We start from the raw sequence: 18,053 nt of genomic DNA on the forward strand, positions 1-18,053 counted from the left end.
ACAATAATAATAAACAGAAACGCAGAGGGCTTGACTTCAGTAATTATCCAAAATCACAGAGCTTGTAAAGCCAGGATTTGAACCATGGATTTTCCTTACTTAAAAGCCTGGGTTTTCTCTGATATACTCCTTTGCAAAGAGAAGATTCTGACTTAAGACAGTTTGGGATTTTCCAAACCATTAGCAAGGCTGCCTCCACAGCTGGCCATTTGAGACCTTCAGGTATCTAAGAATATCTTTGGTATCCCTTTATCTCCTCACTCAGGTTTCTAAATTGCTATGAACCATGGCACAGCTGTACTACAAAAAGGTCAACTACTCACCATACAGAGACCGCATCCCCCTGCAAATTGTGAGGGCTGAGACAGAGCTCTCTGCAGAAGAGAAGGCCTTCCTCAATGCTGTAGAGAAGGGGGACTATGCCACTGTGAAACAGGCCCTTCAGGAGGCAGAGATTTACTACAATGTCAACATCAACTGCATGGATCCTCTGGGCCGAAATGCTCTGCTCATTGCCATTGAGAATGAGAACTTGGAGATCATGGAGCTACTGCTGAACCACAGTGTGTATGTAGGTGATGCCTTGCTCTATGCCATCCGCAAGGAAGTGGTGGGTGCTGTGGAGCTTCTGCTCAGCTACAGGAAGCCCAGTGGAGAGAAACAGGTAAGAGAAAGTCCCTATAGGCTGGGAAATAGTTATGGACAACAGGATACCATGTTCAAAAGCCTTGAAACTATGGAAGACCAAGTAGGCTAGAGTTGAGAAGCCTTATCATAACAACCTTCTGCTCTCAGAAATAGCATCAATGATCTTAGGTGGTATCCTAGAGCTATCCTGCATGGCCCATGCTTATTTTTACTCATTTTACTGTTCCTTATTGGTATTTGCCTTTACATATATTCACTATTTAACATCCCAAAAGTGTGCTCTCCATTTCCAAAGTACTCAAGCTCCTTCTACCCTCCCTCCCCTCTGTTCTCTATCTTCATTTTCTTACTCTACTCAAAGGTTACATTCTAGAAAAGGGAAAAAAAACAAACACAGACCTGAGCTTTCTCCTTTTATTAGTCCCTCTCCTGAATAAGGACAGGAGGCCTTTAAACATGTGTCATGATGTAAATACAGATGGATACAGGGACTAATATATTTTTCTAGCACCTGTCATGTGACTGCATTGCACCCCTAGGTGCTTGGATTTTTGCCTTGGTGATTCCCCTACCCTCCTGGGTACCTAGGATTCATACTCTGGCGTCATTTTGAGTCCTTTCTGTGCCTTGCCTCCATTTACAGTCCTCAAATCCTATGGTTTCTTCCCTTCCAATATTTCCTACATACTTTCCTCTCTAGCCCAACTCCCATCACTCTGCCTCTGGTTCTCATCATTTCTCTTCTTGATGAGTGGTCCTCAAAGTGTGGTCCCTAAAGCATCAACATTAGCATCATCAGGGGAACTTGCTAGAAATGCAAAAGTGGATTCTCAGGCCCCACCATAGACTGAATCAGAAGATCTAAGGGTGAAGCCTAGCAAGCTGTAGTTTAACAAGCCCTCCAGGGAATTCTTATGCATACTCAGATTTGGGAACCACTGCTCTAGGTAACATGAAAATCTTATAACTGGACTCTTCTCCTCTAGCCTCTTTCTTTCCCTCTAGACATTCTGAACAATGATGCTGGCTTATTCTTCCAAAAGTATTGTAACAATTCTATAATTCCTGTCCATCCTTTCAGCAAATATAATGTCTTCTCATTAGAAGAGAAACCAACTAATAAAACCTAGCACTCAACACTGTTTATTAACAGTTTTTTCCAGTCCTTTCTCCCCTAGTACCTTCTAAACCCTTCAAGTCAAACATGTCCCTTGATTGTAACTCTTACTTGAAGCATAGCATTGGGTACATAGTAGGGACAAAGAAAATACAGTCATGAAATGTAGACTACTGCAATATATTAAAAAGTAGAAATAGTACAAATCAAACAAAAATTGCAAAGTACTTAGAAAATATTGATAATAAAAATACTCACCCTGACTGGTGTGGCTCAGTGGATTGAGAACTGGCCTGCATTCCAAAAATACTCAACATTAAGTCTTATGATATATGACCAAAGCTGGGTTTAAAGGAAATTCATAGTGTTAATATTTGCTTAGTAAAACTAAAGGACTTAAAATAAGCTAAGTGATAATTAGAAGACTGAGAAATATAATTGATAGAACAGAAAGGAAAACACTAGATTAAAAGTTCTTTGGGTAAAGGGCCTAAATCTCCTTCGTCTCCATCAGCATTTAACACAGTGCCAAAATAGAAGGGACCTGGTCTCTCTTCTTCAGTGTTGTATCCCAACAACAGGAAAGGGTCTGCAACATCACATGCACTCAATAAACATATATTTTATAAATGAATAGTATGTAACTAGCACAGTGCTAAGCACAATACACAACTTATCTCATTAATCCACCCAGTAGCTCTGTTAGGTAGACATTATTATTATCATTCCCTGTCTACCAATGAGAAAAACTGAAGGAAGGCAAGATGGCAGAAGAGTGAATAGAATTCACACTGACCTCCTCCCAGGACCACTCTGGAGTTAAAACTAAATAGGAGAGAAATCACCTGGAACAAACAACTGAACAATAGTGAGAGAGGAAACTTATAATCTCAGACAGACAGAAGAATCAGCTTTAGCACAACCTGACTGGTTAAGAGTGTGGTAGAGACTTGAGAAGGTGGGCTGGAAGCTCCCAGGCTGCAGCACCAGATGAATATTGAAACAGCCAGTTGGGGAGAAGATGGTAGAGGAGTGAATGGGAGTCATGCTGACCTCCTCCCAAAACCAAACTGGAATTGCAACTAAATAATGGAGTAATCACCTGGAAAGCAGTGGAGCGATAGTGGGAGGGGAGCCTTGGTGCCACGGACAGTGGATTCGACTCTCACACATCCCAACGGGTGAGAATTGCGGTGGAGGCTCGAGAGGGTGGGCTGGGTGCGCACGGGCACTGGCACCAGAGGGACATTGAAACGGCCAGTTAGCGTCCCCCCGAGAAGAACGGGGTCTGAATCATAAACAGGAACCCCTAAACTACAGCAGCTAAAGCCGAGAAAATACAGACAAAACGCAACCTCGAAAAGCTTAGGGGCGCTCTCTGCCAGACAGGTGGCTGGGGATGCAAAGAGACAATTAAAGGGCCAACGCAAAAATTGCAGTGGGAGCCATCCTCCTTGATCTCTGGGTAGAGGCGGCAGCAGGGTGGGCTGGTGCCTGGGAAAAGACTGGTGAGGAAAACTTTGTGAAGAGAATTGACACAGCGGCTGGTGGAGCCGCGGTGATAACGCACCTCCCACTCTGCAGCTGCCATCTCACTCAGGCATAAAGGAATCAGTTAACCTGCCTTTTGAGCTCTCCACGCACAGCTGGTACGCGTGTGAGCTGCTGGGCTGAGTGCAGACTGGCTGGGAGAACCTTGAGGAGAGACAGGAGACAGAGGGCTTGGGGGAAAACAGGAGGAGGAACCGGGGAGTCCCGATTCCCTCCCCCTTCTCTAGTCTCCACTGTGGGCTGGAAAGGCGCGACCCAAAGAGGCAGAAGCGGGGCGCGCATGAACCACACTGCCTGTGATTGAAATGCACTCTGCACAGGGGGTGGATCCTTGGCCAAAGGGGTAATGGAACTGCCCGAAGGCCCCTGAAGAGAGTCTGGAAACGGAGGCATTGGGGAAAGAACGGGAGGAGGAACCAGGGAGCCCCGACTCCCTCCCTTTTCCATAGTCTCCAGTGTGGACTGGAAAGGATCGCCCCCAATGAGGCAGAAAAGGGGCGTGCAGGAACCAGACGGCCTGCGATTGAAGCACAGTCCGCAAAGGTGGTGGATCCTTGGCCAAAGGGGTCACAGAACTGCCCAGAGACCCTTGAGAAGAGACTAGAAACGGAGGCGTTGGAGAAAGAACAGGAGGAAGAACCAGGGAGTCCCAACTCCTTCTCCTTGCCATAGTCTCCATTGCGTGGGAAGAGGCCAAACCCCCAAAGAGCTAAAAGCAGAAAAGCACACATAGACACCCCAGAAACACCCAGTGCAGGCGCACACACTTGGGCCGAGTGACCCGTGCGGGCTGGCGAAAGCTTGCACCGGCTGGCAAGGCCTACCACAGACTGGCACCGATACGGACTCCGAGGGATTGCACAGAGCGGTAAGGGCAGGCGTAAATTGACCCGCCCGCCCGCGATTGCAGAGCGGCCCACAAATTTAGTAGAGCTGCCCAGAGTCCCTGGATGAGAGACCAGAGACAGGATTAACCGAAGAGTCCTGGAGCTGACTTCCTCCCATTTCCGTAGTCCCCATTTGGCGAGGGCAAGCAACGCATCCAAAGAGCCAAAAGCAGGGGAAATACACAATAGAAGACGCTAAACTGACCAGTGCCAGGGAGCTCACCGGCCAGGGGGGCCAGATGAGTACGCGAGGTAGCGAATAAGCCCCCTGGTCTGGGGCAAGCACATGCGAGCCCAGGCAAGCAGGGGATCCTGCCCCGCTGGGAGCGCGCTCAAGGAGCCTGCGTGAGAGTGCAGAGAGATCCCAAAAAATAGCCCAACCCTGACTGAAGGCGTAACAGAGCTGCTCCTAGCAGGAGTTAGACACAGACATTAGACTCCAGGAAGGCTCAAACAAACAACCGAAGGTCCTATAGGGTCAACATCTGACATCATGAGAGGCAGGCCCTGAAAGAAAAGTAAAGGACAAAAATCACTTAACAGACTCTCACAAAAAAGGGAAGACAAAGAAGTTCCCCCCAAATGAGTGGAAAAGGGACTCCCCACAAAGAGAGCTAAATGAAATAGAGGCAAGGGAACTATCAGATACTGAATTCAAAACAATGGTTCTAAGGAAGCTCAATGAGCTCAGCCAGCTGTGAGAACTATGAGAAACTGCAGAGAAACTATCATGATCTTACAGCAAACTATATCAGTCTGGAAAAGGACATAGAAACTATCAAGAAGACACAAGAAGATATGAAGAATACCATTTCTGAATCGAAGAACACAGTGGAAGGAATCCAAAGGAGGATGAATAAAGCCGAGGATCGAATCAGTGGGATGGAGGATAAGGTAGAAAGACGCTCCCAGAAAGTACAAGAAATGGAAAAACGACTCAAAAAGAATGAAGAGGCATTTAGGGAAATGCAGTACAACCTGAAATGCAATAAGATCAGTATAATAGGGATACCAGAAGGAGAAGAAGAGGAGCAAGGGATAGAGAACCTCCTCGAAAAGTAATGATGGAAAATTTCCCTAATTTGAGGAGAGAGAGGCTCTCATGGATCCAGGAGGCACAGAGGACACCACTCAAGAGGGACTCAAAGAAGTCCACTCCAAGACACATCATCATTAAAATGACAAATGTCAAAGACAAAGAGAGAATTCTCAAGGCAGCATGGGAGTAGAAAGTAACATACAAGGTGGCACCGATACGCCTAGAAGCTGACTTCTCAACAGAAACACTACAAGCCAGAAGGGAATGGGAACAAATATTCCAAGCCATGAAGAGCAAGGGACTACAGCAAAGGCTGCTCTACCCAGCAAGGCTCTCCATTAAAATAGGAGGGGAAATACAGAGTTTTCAAGACAAGAGAAGACTAAAAGAATATATCTCTACCAAACCAGCACTCCAAGATATGCTAAGGGGACTGGTTTAAGCAGATGAAGGAAAAGAATGAGACAGAGAGGAACACAGGTACAAAGAGAAAAGATGAGTACATTTCTATAAGTACTAACTCTCAATGTGGATGGACTAAATGCCCCAATCAAAAGACACAGGGGAGCTGAATGGATAAGAAAACATGACCCACACATATGCTGCCTACAAGAGACCCACCTCAGAGCAAGAGACCTACACAGATGGAAAGTAAAGGGATGGAAAATAATATTCCAAGCAAATGGGCATGGGAAAAAGGCCGGGGTTGCCATACTTGTATCAGAGAAAGTAGATTCAAAAAACAAAGGCCATAAAGAGAGACCCAGAGGGGTACTTTATCATACTTAAAGGAAGAATCTCTGAAGAAGACATCAACATTGTAAACTTATATTCTCCCAATATAGGAGCCCCCAAGTTTATAAGGAAATTGTTGGATGACTTCAAAAAAGATATAGACAGCAACACAATGATAGTAGGGGATTTCAACACCCCACTGTCAAAAATGGACAAATCTTCCAAACAAAACATTAATAAACATATTGTGGTGCTGAATGACACACTCAATCAAAGAGACTTAACTGACATATATAGAACCTTACATTCCAAAGAAGAAAAATACATGTTCTTTTCAAATGCTCATGTCAGTTTTTCAAAGATAGACCACATGATAGGACACAAAGCAAGCCTCAGCAAATTCAGGAAAATTGAAATAATACCAAACTTTTTCTCAGACCACAAGGCCTTGAAACTCGAAATCAACCTCAAAGAGAAACTTCAAAAACTTGGAAACTCATGGAGACTGAACAGTACACTATTAAACAATGAATGGGTCAAGAATGAGATAAGAGAAGAAATCAAAAAAATTCTGGAAACAAATGAAAATGAACAGACAACTGTCCAAAACCTATGGGACACAGCAAAGGCGGTCCTGAGAGGGAAGTTCATAGCAATACAGGCTTACCTAAAAAAGATAGAAACATTTCACATAAAAGACCTAACACTACAACTTCAAGAACCGGAGAAACAACAGCAAATAAATCCCAGAGGAAGGAGAAGAAAGGAAATGGTCCGGATTAGAGCAGAACTGAACGACATAGAGACAAAAAGAACAATTCAGAGCATCAACATATCCAGAAGCTGGTTCTTTGAAAAGATAAATAAAATGGACAAAGCTTTAAGCAGACTCATCAAGAAAAAAAGGGAGAGGACCCAAATTAATAATATCAGAAATGAAAGAGGAGAAATAACAACTGATACCACAGAAATACAAATGATCATCAGAAACTATTATGAACAATTATATGCCAAGAAATTTGAAAATCTTGATGAAATGGACAAATTTTTAGAAAAGTAAAATCTTCCAACACTGAAGGAGGAAGGAACAGAAAGCTTGAACAGACCGATAACACCTGGGGAAATTGAAGCAGTCATCAAGAGACTCCCAGCACACAAAAACCCAGGGCCGGAAGGTTTCACAGGAGAAGTTTACAAAACATTTAAGGAAGAGCTGACACCTGTCATTCTCAGACTATTCCACAAAATCCAAGAAGAGGGAAGACTCCCAGACTCTTTCTTGAGGTCACGATCACCCTGATCCCAAAAGCAGATAAAGACCCTACAAAGAAAGAAAACTACATGCCAATTTCACTGATGAACATAGATGCTAAAATCCTCAACAAAATATTGGCAAACCGCATCCAGCAAAACATTCAAAAGATTATCCACCACAATCAAGTGGGATTCATCCCAGGGATGCAGGGATGGTTCAATACACACAAATCAGTAAACGTGATACATCACATAATAAAAGAAAAGAGAAAAACCACATGATCATCTTGATAGATGCAGAAAATGCATTCGATAAGGTACAGCACCCATTTATGATCAAAACACTCAGCAAAATGGGAATAAATGGGGCATTCCTCAATGTAATAAAGGCCATATATGAAAAACCTACAGCCAACATCATACTCAACGGGCAAAACTGAAAGCTTTCCCACTAAGATCGGAAACATGACAAAGATGTCCGCTCTCACCGCTTCTTTTCAACATCGTATTGGAAGTCCTAGGCACAGCGGTCAGACAAGAGAAAGAGATAAAAGGCATCCAAATAGGAAAGGAGGAAGTAAAGCTATCATTGTTTGCAGATGACATGATAGTGTACATAGAGAACCCTGTAGACTCTACCAAAAATCTCCTCAACCTAATAAGTGAATTTGGCAAAACAGCAGGATACAAAGTCAACATTCACAAATCAAAGGCATTTTTGTACACCAGCAATGCAATAGAAGATGAAGAAATCAGAGAAAAAATACCATTCCATATAGCAAGGAGAAAAATAAAGTATCTTGGCATAAATTTAACCAAAGATGTAAAAGACCTGTATGCAAAAAACTATACAACATTGAAAAAAGAAATTAAGGAAGACACAAATAAATGGAAGCATATACCGTGCTCATGGATTGGAAGAATTAATATCCTCAAAATGTCCATACTACTCAAAGCAATTTATAGATTCAACACAATCCCTATTAAGATACCAATGACGTATTTCACAGAAATAGAACAGAGATTTCAAAAATTTATATGGAACCATAAACGACCCTGAATAGTCTCAGCAATTTTGAGGAAGAAAATCAAAGTAGGAGGGATCACAATACCGGACATCAAACTCTACTACAAAGCCACTATACTCAAAACAATCTGGTACTGGCACAAGTACAGACCCATAGACCAGTGGAACAGAACAGAAAGCCCAAAAATAAGCCCAGGTCTCTATGGACATCTAATATTTGACAAAGGGGGCAGAAGCATAAAATGGAGCAATAATAGCCTCTTCAACAAATGGTGTTGGGAGAACTGGACGGCTACATGCAAAAAATTGAAATTGGATCATCAGCTGACACCATACACAAAAATAAACTCAAGATGCATAAAAGACTTAAATATAAGTCTCAACACCATCAAGGTCCTAGAGGAGAACATGAGCAGGAAACTCTCAGACATGCCACACAGCAGTTTTTTCACTGATATGTCTCCTAAAGCAAGAGACATATAGAAAGAATAAACAAGTGGGACCTCATAAAAATAAGAAGCTTCTGCACGGCAAAAGATAACATCAGCAAAATGAAAAGGGAGCCAACCATATGGGAAAATATATTTGCTAATGATACATCAGATAGAGGTTTGATCTCCAAGATTATAAAGAACTCGCTCAACTCCATTCCAAGAATACTAGCGATCCAATCAAAAAATGGGCAAAGGACCTGCGCCGATGCTTTTCCAAGAAGGAGATACAGAGGGCCCAGAAGCATTTGAAAGGATGCTCAGCATCACTAGCCATCAGAGAAATGCAGATCAAAACCACCATGAGGTACTACCTCACACCGGTTAGAATAGCCGTCATAAACAGATCCACAAACAACAGGTGCTGGCGAGGCTGTGGAGAAAAGGGAACCCAGTACACTGTTAGTGGGAATGCAGACTGGTGCAGCCACTGTGGTAAGCAGTGTGGAATTGCCTCAAAAAGCTGAAAATGGAACTGCCTTTTGATCCAGTGATTCCCCTGCTGGGACTCTACCCTAAGATCACCAAAACGGCAATACAAAAGAACCTATGCACCCCAATGTTCATAGCAGCACAAGTGATAATAGCCAAGTCTTGGAAGCAACCTAAATGCCCATTAGTAGATGATTGGATCATACAATTATGGTACATATACACAATGGAATACTACGCAGCAGTAAGAAAAAAAGAAGTACTAAACTTTGCAACAGCATGGATGGAACTGGAGAGCATCATGCTAAGTGAAATAAGCCAGGGGGCGAAAGACAAATACCATATGATCTCACCTATAAGCAGAACCTAACCAACAATACAAAGATGCAAGGAAAGTATGACCAGCAACACTGAAAGGAAAAGAAATCAACAGAGACAAGAGGGCAGGAGGGAGCGGGGCAGGGAAAGGGAAGGGAAGGGGTAAGTCAAGGAACATATAGCAAGGACTCAGGTACAATACCAAAGGGGAAGAACTGAGGGAGGGGGCAAGGGAAAGTGGTGGGAGGGAGGCACGTACAAATGTATCTAAAAAATAAATAAATAAATAAATAAATGCTGGGGGGGGATAAAAAAATAAATAAATAAAAGAAAGAAACAGCCAGTTGGATCCCCTGAGAAGAGTGGGGTCTATACCGTCAGTAGAGATCTGTAGCCTACAGCATGAGAACCCAAAAAGTACACAGATAACAGTCAGCTGCGAACAGCAACAAGGTTGCTCTCGGTCAGAGATGCGCAGCTAGAGATGCAAAGAGCCATTTAAAAGGCCAAAGCATAAATTTTTATTTGCAGTTGCTTACCCTGGGCTGTAGTAAAGGTGGAGGCAGAGTGGTCTAGAGACACTTGAGTAGACACTGGAGAAAGAGGCTTTGGGGAAAGAACTGAAGGAATAGCTGGCAAGACCCCGGTGCTGAGTTCTCCCGCATACAATAGCAGCTACCTTGCTCAGGCAGACAGCTCCCATGAGCACAGCAGTGTGAGAGGACACAATAGCCCCACCCTCAAAGGGCCTCTGCTCCACCCTGTGGTGTCTATGCCGACTGCTGGAGGAGACAGGCACAGACACTAGATACATAGAAGTCTTGAACACTCTACCTAAGGTGAGACGGGGTCAGTATCTGACATCAACAGTGGCAGATTCAGAAAGAAAAGACAGCAGTCTCCTACCATAGAAGTTCTCGCCACAAAGTCATCAAGTCAAGAGATATCAATTTGAGATGCAGAAGCAAAAAAGAAGAGTCTCACAAATAACAGGAAGACAATGAAACACCGCCCACAGTTGAAGGGAAAGGAGGAATCCCCACAAAGTGAACTAAATGAAATAGACGCAAGTAAACTATCAGATATTGAATTTAAAACAAGGGTTCTAAGGAAGCTCGATGAGCTCAGTGAGCTCAGAGAGAATTACCAAAAACTACAGGGAAACTCTGAGGAATATACTGCAAACTATATCAGCATGAAAAGGGACATAGAAACTATCAATAAGAGACAAGAGGAGATGAAGAATACAATTTCTAAATTGAAGAACACAGTAGAAGGAGTCAAAAGCAGTCTCAATGAAGGACAGAAATGAATCAGTGAGCTGAAGGATAAGGTAGAAAAACACTCCCAGAAAGAAAAAGAAAATGAAAAAAGACTCAAAAAGAATGAAAAGGCATTTAGGGAAATTCAGGACAACCTGAAATGTAATAACATCCATTTAATAGGGATACCAGAAGGAGAAGAACTGGAGGAAAGGTTAGAGAACATGTTTGAAAAAGTAATGACAGAAAAATTCCTTATTTTGAGGAGAGAAAAAGTAACGTAAGTCCAGGAGGCACAGAGGGTCTCATTCAAGAAGAACCCATTGATGCCCAGTCTAAGACACATCATAACTAAAATGGCAAATAACAAAGACAAAGATAGAATCCTAAAGGCAGCAAGGGAGAAACAGGTGGTACCATACAAGGGAGCCCCAGTACAGCTAGCAGCTGACTTCTCTACAGAAATATTGCAAGCCAGAAGGGAGTGGCATGAAATAATCCAAGTAATAAAAAACAAAAGCCTGCAACCAAGACTGCTCTACCCAGCAAGACTCTATTAAAATAGAAGGAGAATAAGGAATTACCCAGAAAGTGAGGCTAGAATACACCTCCACCAAACTAACACTGCAATATATGCCAATGGGGTTGCTTTAAGAAGATGAAGAAAAAGAGTGAGAAAGAGATGAACACAGGTACAAAGGGAAAAAATGAATAAGTACCTATCAATATGCCTTTAAATGTAAATTGATTAAATGCACCAATCAAAAGACATAGGGTAGCTGAATGGATAAGAATCATGACCCATACATATGCTGCCTACAAGAGAACCACCTCAAAACAAAGAACCTACAAAGACTGAAACTAAGGGATTGGAAAAAATATTCCAAGCAAATGGACAGAAAAAAAAATGTGATGTAGCAATACTTTTATCAGACAAAATGGATTACAAAACAAAGGCCATAAAAAGAAACCCAAAGGACAGTTCATAATACTCAAGAGAAGAATCCATCAAGAAGACATATAACTAAACATACAAGCACCCAACATAGGAGCACCCAACTAAACAAGAAAAATCTTGGACAACTTCAAGAAAGATACAGACAGTAACACACCGATAGTAGGGTATTTTAACACCCCACTATCAACAATGGATAGATCTTCTAAATAAAACATCAACAAGGATATTGTGGAGCTGAACAAACACAACAGATCAAATGGACTTAACTGACATATATAGAACCTTTCATCACAAAGAAGCAAAATACACATTCTTTTCAAATGCACATGGAATATTTTCAAAGATAGACCACATGATAGGACACAAAACAAGCCTCAACAAATTCAAGAAAATTTAAGTCATACCAAGCATTTTCTCAGACCACAAGGGCTTGAAACTAGAAACCACCCTCAAGGAAGAAACTCAAAAACATTCAAACTCATGGAGACTGAATTGTACACTATTAAACAATGAATAGATCAAGAATGAGATCAAAGAAGAAATCAAATAGTTTCTGGAAACAAATGAGGACGCAACTGTCCAAAACCTATGGGACACAGCAAAGGCAGTCCTGAGAGGTAATTTCATAGCAATACAGGCCTACCTAAGAAAGACAGAAACATCTTAAATGAACAGTCTAACCCTACACCTTCAAGAACTGAAGAAGCAACAACAAACAAAGCCCAGAGCGAGTAGAAAAAAGGAAATAATCCAGGTCAGAGCAGAACTGAATGACATAGAGAGCAAAAGAACAATTCAAAGGAACAACAAATCAAAGATCTGTTTTTTTGAAAAGATAAACAAAATTGGCAAGTCTTTAAGCAGACTCATCAAGGAAAAAAAAAAATGAAAGGGCCCAAATAAATAATATTAGAAATTAAAGAGGAGAAATTACAACTAATACAACCGAAATACGAAAAATTGTTTGAAATTACTATGAACACTCATATGCCATGGAATTTGAAAGACTCTATAAAATGGAACAAATTTCTAGAAAAATATAAACTTACAACACTCAATAAAGAAGAAGCAGAAAGCCTGAACAGACTGATTACAGCTGGGGAAATTGAAACAGTAATCAAGAAACTCCCAACACACAAAAGCCCTGGACCAGACGGTTTTACAGGAGAATTTTACAAAACATTTAAGGAAGAGCTAACCCCTGTATTTCTCAGACTATTCCAAGAAATCCAAGAAGAGGGAAGACTCCCATACTCTATTTATGAGGCCAGCATCATCCTAATCCTAAAACCAGATAAAGACACAACCAAGAAAGAAAATTACAGGCCAATACTGCTGATGAATATAGATGCTGAAATCCTCACCAAAATATTGGCAAATCACACCCAGCAATACTTTAAAAAGATCATCCACCATGACCAAGTGGGATTCATCTCAGGGATACAAGGATGGTCAATATTTGCAAATCAATAAACGTAATACATCACTTATACAGAACAAAAAGAAAAAATCATGTGATCATATCAATAGATGCAGAAAAACCATTTGATAAGGTACAGCACCCATTTATGATAAAACACTCAGCAAAGTGGAAATAAAGGGGGCATATCTCAACATAATAAAGGCCGTATATGAAAAATCTACAGCCAACATCAAACTCAAGGGGCAAAAACTAAAACTTACCCACTAGGATCAGGAACAAAACAAGGATGTCCGCTATCACTACTTCTATCCAACATAGTATTGGAAGTCCTTGACACAGTGATAACACAAGAAAAAGGAATAAAAGGCATCCTAATTGGTAAAGAAGGGGAAAAACTATCATTATTTGCAGATGACATGATAGTGTACATAGAAAACCCTGTAGAGTCCACCAAAAAACTATTTAACCTAACAAGTGCATTTGGCAAAACAGTGGGATACAAAGTCAACATTCAGAAATCAAAGGCATTTTTGTACACCAATAGTTAAATAGCAGAACCAGAAATCAGAAAAAAAATACCATTTGCAATAGCAACAAGAAAAATAAAGTACCAAGGAATAAATTTAACCAAGGACGTAAAAGACCTGTACTTGGAAAACTACACAACACTGAAGAAAGAAATTAAGGAAGACACAAATAAATGGAAGCATATTCTAAGTTCATGGATTGGAAGAATAAACATCATTGAAATGTCCATACTATCTAAAGCAACTTGTAGATTCAACTCAATCACTATTAAACTACCAATGACGTATCTCACAGACATACAACAGACATTTCGAAAATTTATATGGAACAATAAATGACCCGAATAGGAGGATGAAGAACAAAGTAAGAAGGGTTGCAATACCTGACATAAAACTATATTACAAGGCCACTGTAATCAAAACAGTCTGGTACTGGCATAAGAACAGACACATAGATCAGTGGAACAGAATAGAGAACCCAGAAATAAACCCATGTCTCTATGATCAATTAATATTCAAAAAAGGTAGCAGAAGCTTAAAGTGAAGTAAAAATAACCTCTTCAACAAATGTTGTTGGGAGAGCTGGACAGCTACATGTAAAAAATTGAAATTAGATCTCCAATTTACGCCATGCACAAACATAAACTCAAGAGATATAAAAAATTTAAATATAAGTTGCGACGCCATAAAAGTCCTAGAGGAAAACATAGGCAGGAAACTCTCAGATATCCCACACAGCAATATTTTCACTGATATGTCCCCTGGTGCAAGGGACATAAAGGTAAGAATAAACAAATGGGACTTCATCAAAATAAGAAGCTTCTGCACAGCTAAAGAAAACATCAGCAAAATGAAAAGGGAACCAACCATATGGGAAAATATGTTTGCCAATTATTCCTCAGATAAAAGTTTGATCTCCAAAGCATATAAAGAACATACACAACTCCACTCCAGGAAGACAAACAATCCAACTAAAAAATGGACAAAGAACCTGAACAGAAACCTCTCCAAGGAGGACATACACAGGACCCAGAGACATATGAAAGGATGCTCAGCATCACTAGCCATCAGAGAATTGTAAATTAAAATCACAATGAGATACCACTTCACACCAGTGAGGTTATCATAAAGAAATTAACAAACAAATAGTGCCTGCGAGGTTGTAGAGAAAATGGAACCGTAGTACACTGTTGGTGGGATTGCAGACTGGTGCTGCCACTGTGGAAAGCAGTTTGGAATTTCCTCAAAAAGCTTAAAATGGAACTGCTTTTTGTCCCAGCAATTTCACTGCTGGGATTATAGCCTAAGAATCCCAAAACACCAATTTTGAAGAACCTATGCACCCCAAAGTTCATAGCAGCACAATTGACAATAGCCAAGTGCTGGAAGCAATCTACGTGCCCATCAATAAATGAGTGGATCAAAAAATATGGTGCATTTACACAATGGAATACTATGCAGCTGAAAGAAAGAGCTACTACCATTCGCAACAACATGGACAGAACTGGACAACATTATGCTAAGTAAAATAAGCTGGGCGGTGAAAGACAAATACCGTATGATCTCACCTATAAGTGGAACCTAATCAACAAAACGTAAGAATAATATAACCAGCAACATTGAAAGAAAAAATAAACATAATGAGAGGGAAGGAGTAAGGTGGGTGATGGGGAAAGAAAGGGGAAGGGCCAAGTCAAGGAACATGTATAAAGGACCCATGGACAAAGCCAAAGTGGAGAAGGATTGAGGGTGGGAGGTGGGGGTGGATGGTTTAGGGGAAAGTGGTGGCAGGTAAATGGAGACAATAAATTTGAACAATAGAAAAAAACCTAAGTTGAAAAAAAAAATTGATCTTTTCTGTGCCCCATTTCCCCAGAGCCCTGCTAAGTGCCTGAGTGATTTAATGTACCAGTCTGAACAAAGGCTTACCCAGCTACACTGCAGTGTTATGATCTTGCCTGCCTCTGAGATTATGGAGCCCTTCACTTGACACCAGTAACTATTTGTCAGCCTTCCTTGTGTAAACATCTAGCCTCTGTAACTAGATTTTTTTTCTAATGCGAGGCATAATCTAATGCCCAACTGTTTCCATGCTTCCCCCATCAGCCCCCAACCCAGTGCATAGTATGTAATTGGTAATATACAAGGGTGGGCAAAAGTAGGTTAATAATAATAAATAATACAATAATTAAGAAATAGTAATACAAGAATAAACTCTGTGTTTCAGGTACTCACAACTGGAAATTTACCTTTTCCCGCCCCTGTATAAATATTTACTGAATAACATGAAGGAATTAAGTATATATCCCAGAAATGCATGTGGATAGCTGACTGAAAAAGACATCCCAGTTTTTCATATTCAATACCATTTGGCTTCACTACTGTTTTGAAAGAGGGGAGAGCACAAGGGCAGTTCTGAAGAGGGAGCTAGCAATACCAACCCTATCTGAGTTTTGAAAACAAGCAAAATCCTTATTTGATAGCCCCCACTTCCTCCATCTTTCCCCAGTAATTTGGCAAACCTTGAGGAAGAAATGTACACAGTAAAACTATACTAAAGTACAATTTAAGGCATGACCTTCCACAGAGAAAGACAGTGCTTAACTCACAGAAATAAATCACTAATAGTGAAATATCAGGAATATGGAACCTGGGTAAATCTGTTTGGGACAAGCTGTCTTAAACCAAGATCCTTTCAGACACACTGCCAGTGCAAGACCTTGTTTGTCCATACTCAGATATCATACTATATGTACAAACCCACAAAACTGTCAGCTCCATTCCCAATCCTCTTTAGCAGCCTTCTCTTCCCCGGCTCCTCTCTCCCAACCCCCACTGCAAGCTTCTGTTAAACTTCATTTTGTTCCATTGCTTTGACAATCGCTGTGATAAGTCATACACCAGTAACTATAATAACAGGTTGCCACAGTGCAGTAGCTCTTCCTCTTTAGTGATAGAAACAAGATTTATTTACCTGGGAGCAATCGGAGATATAAGCAAACACAGGCCTCTTGAAGGACCTTGAATCCGGATTGGTAGGCTACTCTCAGGAAGGCACTCCTCCAACAAAAAGAATCTAAGCACTTTCCTTTTTCATGGAGATCCTCCCACATCTATCCAATGGGTTGGGCACAGCTGACCTCCATCCATTTGCAAGTTAGTGCCCTCTTTGGCTTTACTGGACATGGAGTTTGACCTCAAGCTGGCAGCAAGAACCCCTCAGCTCTATCTTTATCTTAGCCCAATTATCCTCTTCTGCCTCTTCTAGCCAATCAAAACTGCTCTCAGATAAGATTGGAGTCCAGGCCTGAATGGCAGACACCAAGTTCAAGTATCAACACTCACAGGGAGACATGCATTTTTATTAGGGACCAAGTATTAAAGTAAAATGGTGATGCTGTATCAGACACAATTCCATGCACTAGATAACAAGTAGAACATGGTGTGTGTGTGTGTGTGTGTGTGTGTGTGTGTGTGTGTGTGTGTGTGTGAGAGAGAGAGAGAGAGAGAGATATTCTGTGGTCTTCCGGCTACTCCAGAAATCTGACCTTCTTGACAGCATTCACTCCCAAACCACTATGGCCTGTATCCTTAGGGGCAGATTGTGGTGACTTGGAGGATTTGTGATACCTTGGGATAAACACTCTTAAATAGTTCTCAAAATTCAAATATTTTGGACAGCAGAAGGTTTAATACTAGCCTGTTTCTTGTCCATTAAATCTACTGCCTTTGACCCACTGACTCTGGGAACCACTAGAGGAAGATCATCAGCAGGGATAGCAAACACAGCAACAATTCAGAGAAACTTATATCTGTGTATGGTCATAATAAGCTCAAAGATCAACCACTGTGCATATGGAAAACTTGTAAAGTGCACATTACTAAGTTCCACTGCCTACCTACAGAATCAGAAACTTGGGGTTTAGACATGGAATGAGCATCTTAAAAAGCTCACCCCCACCTGTTTCTAGATAAGAGGTTTATGTACCTCTCTGTATTTGTTTCATACGTCTTCCATAACAAACTACCACAAACTCGGTGGTTTAAAATAAGAGAAATGTATTCTCTCATAGTTCAGGAGGCCAAAAGTTCAAAATAAAAGTGTTGGCAGGGCTGGTTCCTTCTAGAGGCTCTAAGAGAGAATCTGTTCCATGCCTTGGCTTGTAGCCACATCAGTTCAGTTTCTGCCTTTGTCATCACATAGAGCTCTTCTCAGCGTCTTTGTGTCCAAATATCCCTCTCCTTTCTCTTACAAAGACACCAGTAATTTGATTTAGGGCCCACCCTAATCCAGAATGACCTAATTTTTACTTCATTATATCTACAAAGGCCTTATTCCAAGTGAGATCACATTCAGAATTACTGGGACTTAAGACATAAACAT

The 18,053-nt window shown here is 41.2% G+C and overlaps 1 protein-coding gene across 1 annotated transcript in view; it reads left to right on the forward strand.

The window, feature by feature from the left end:
- Positions 1–286: 286 nt before the first annotated feature.
- TRPC5 (transient receptor potential cation channel subfamily C member 5) overlaps positions 287–18,053 on the forward strand; it is a 183,460-nt gene continuing 165,693 nt past the window's right edge. Inside the window, exon 1 of the mRNA XM_054580356.1 lies at positions 287–664. Within this exon, the coding sequence (XP_054436331.1) occupies positions 287–664 (378 nt within the window). The remainder of the gene's footprint in view (positions 665–18,053) is intronic.

The sequence above is a fragment of the Pteronotus mesoamericanus genome, unplaced genomic scaffold (genome assembly GCF_021234165.1).
Source record: "Pteronotus mesoamericanus isolate MK-2021 breed Mesoamerican mustached bat unplaced genomic scaffold, CSHL_Meso_final contig_58, whole genome shotgun sequence".
In the NCBI taxonomy this organism is placed as follows: domain Eukaryota; kingdom Metazoa; phylum Chordata; class Mammalia; order Chiroptera; family Mormoopidae; genus Pteronotus; species Pteronotus mesoamericanus.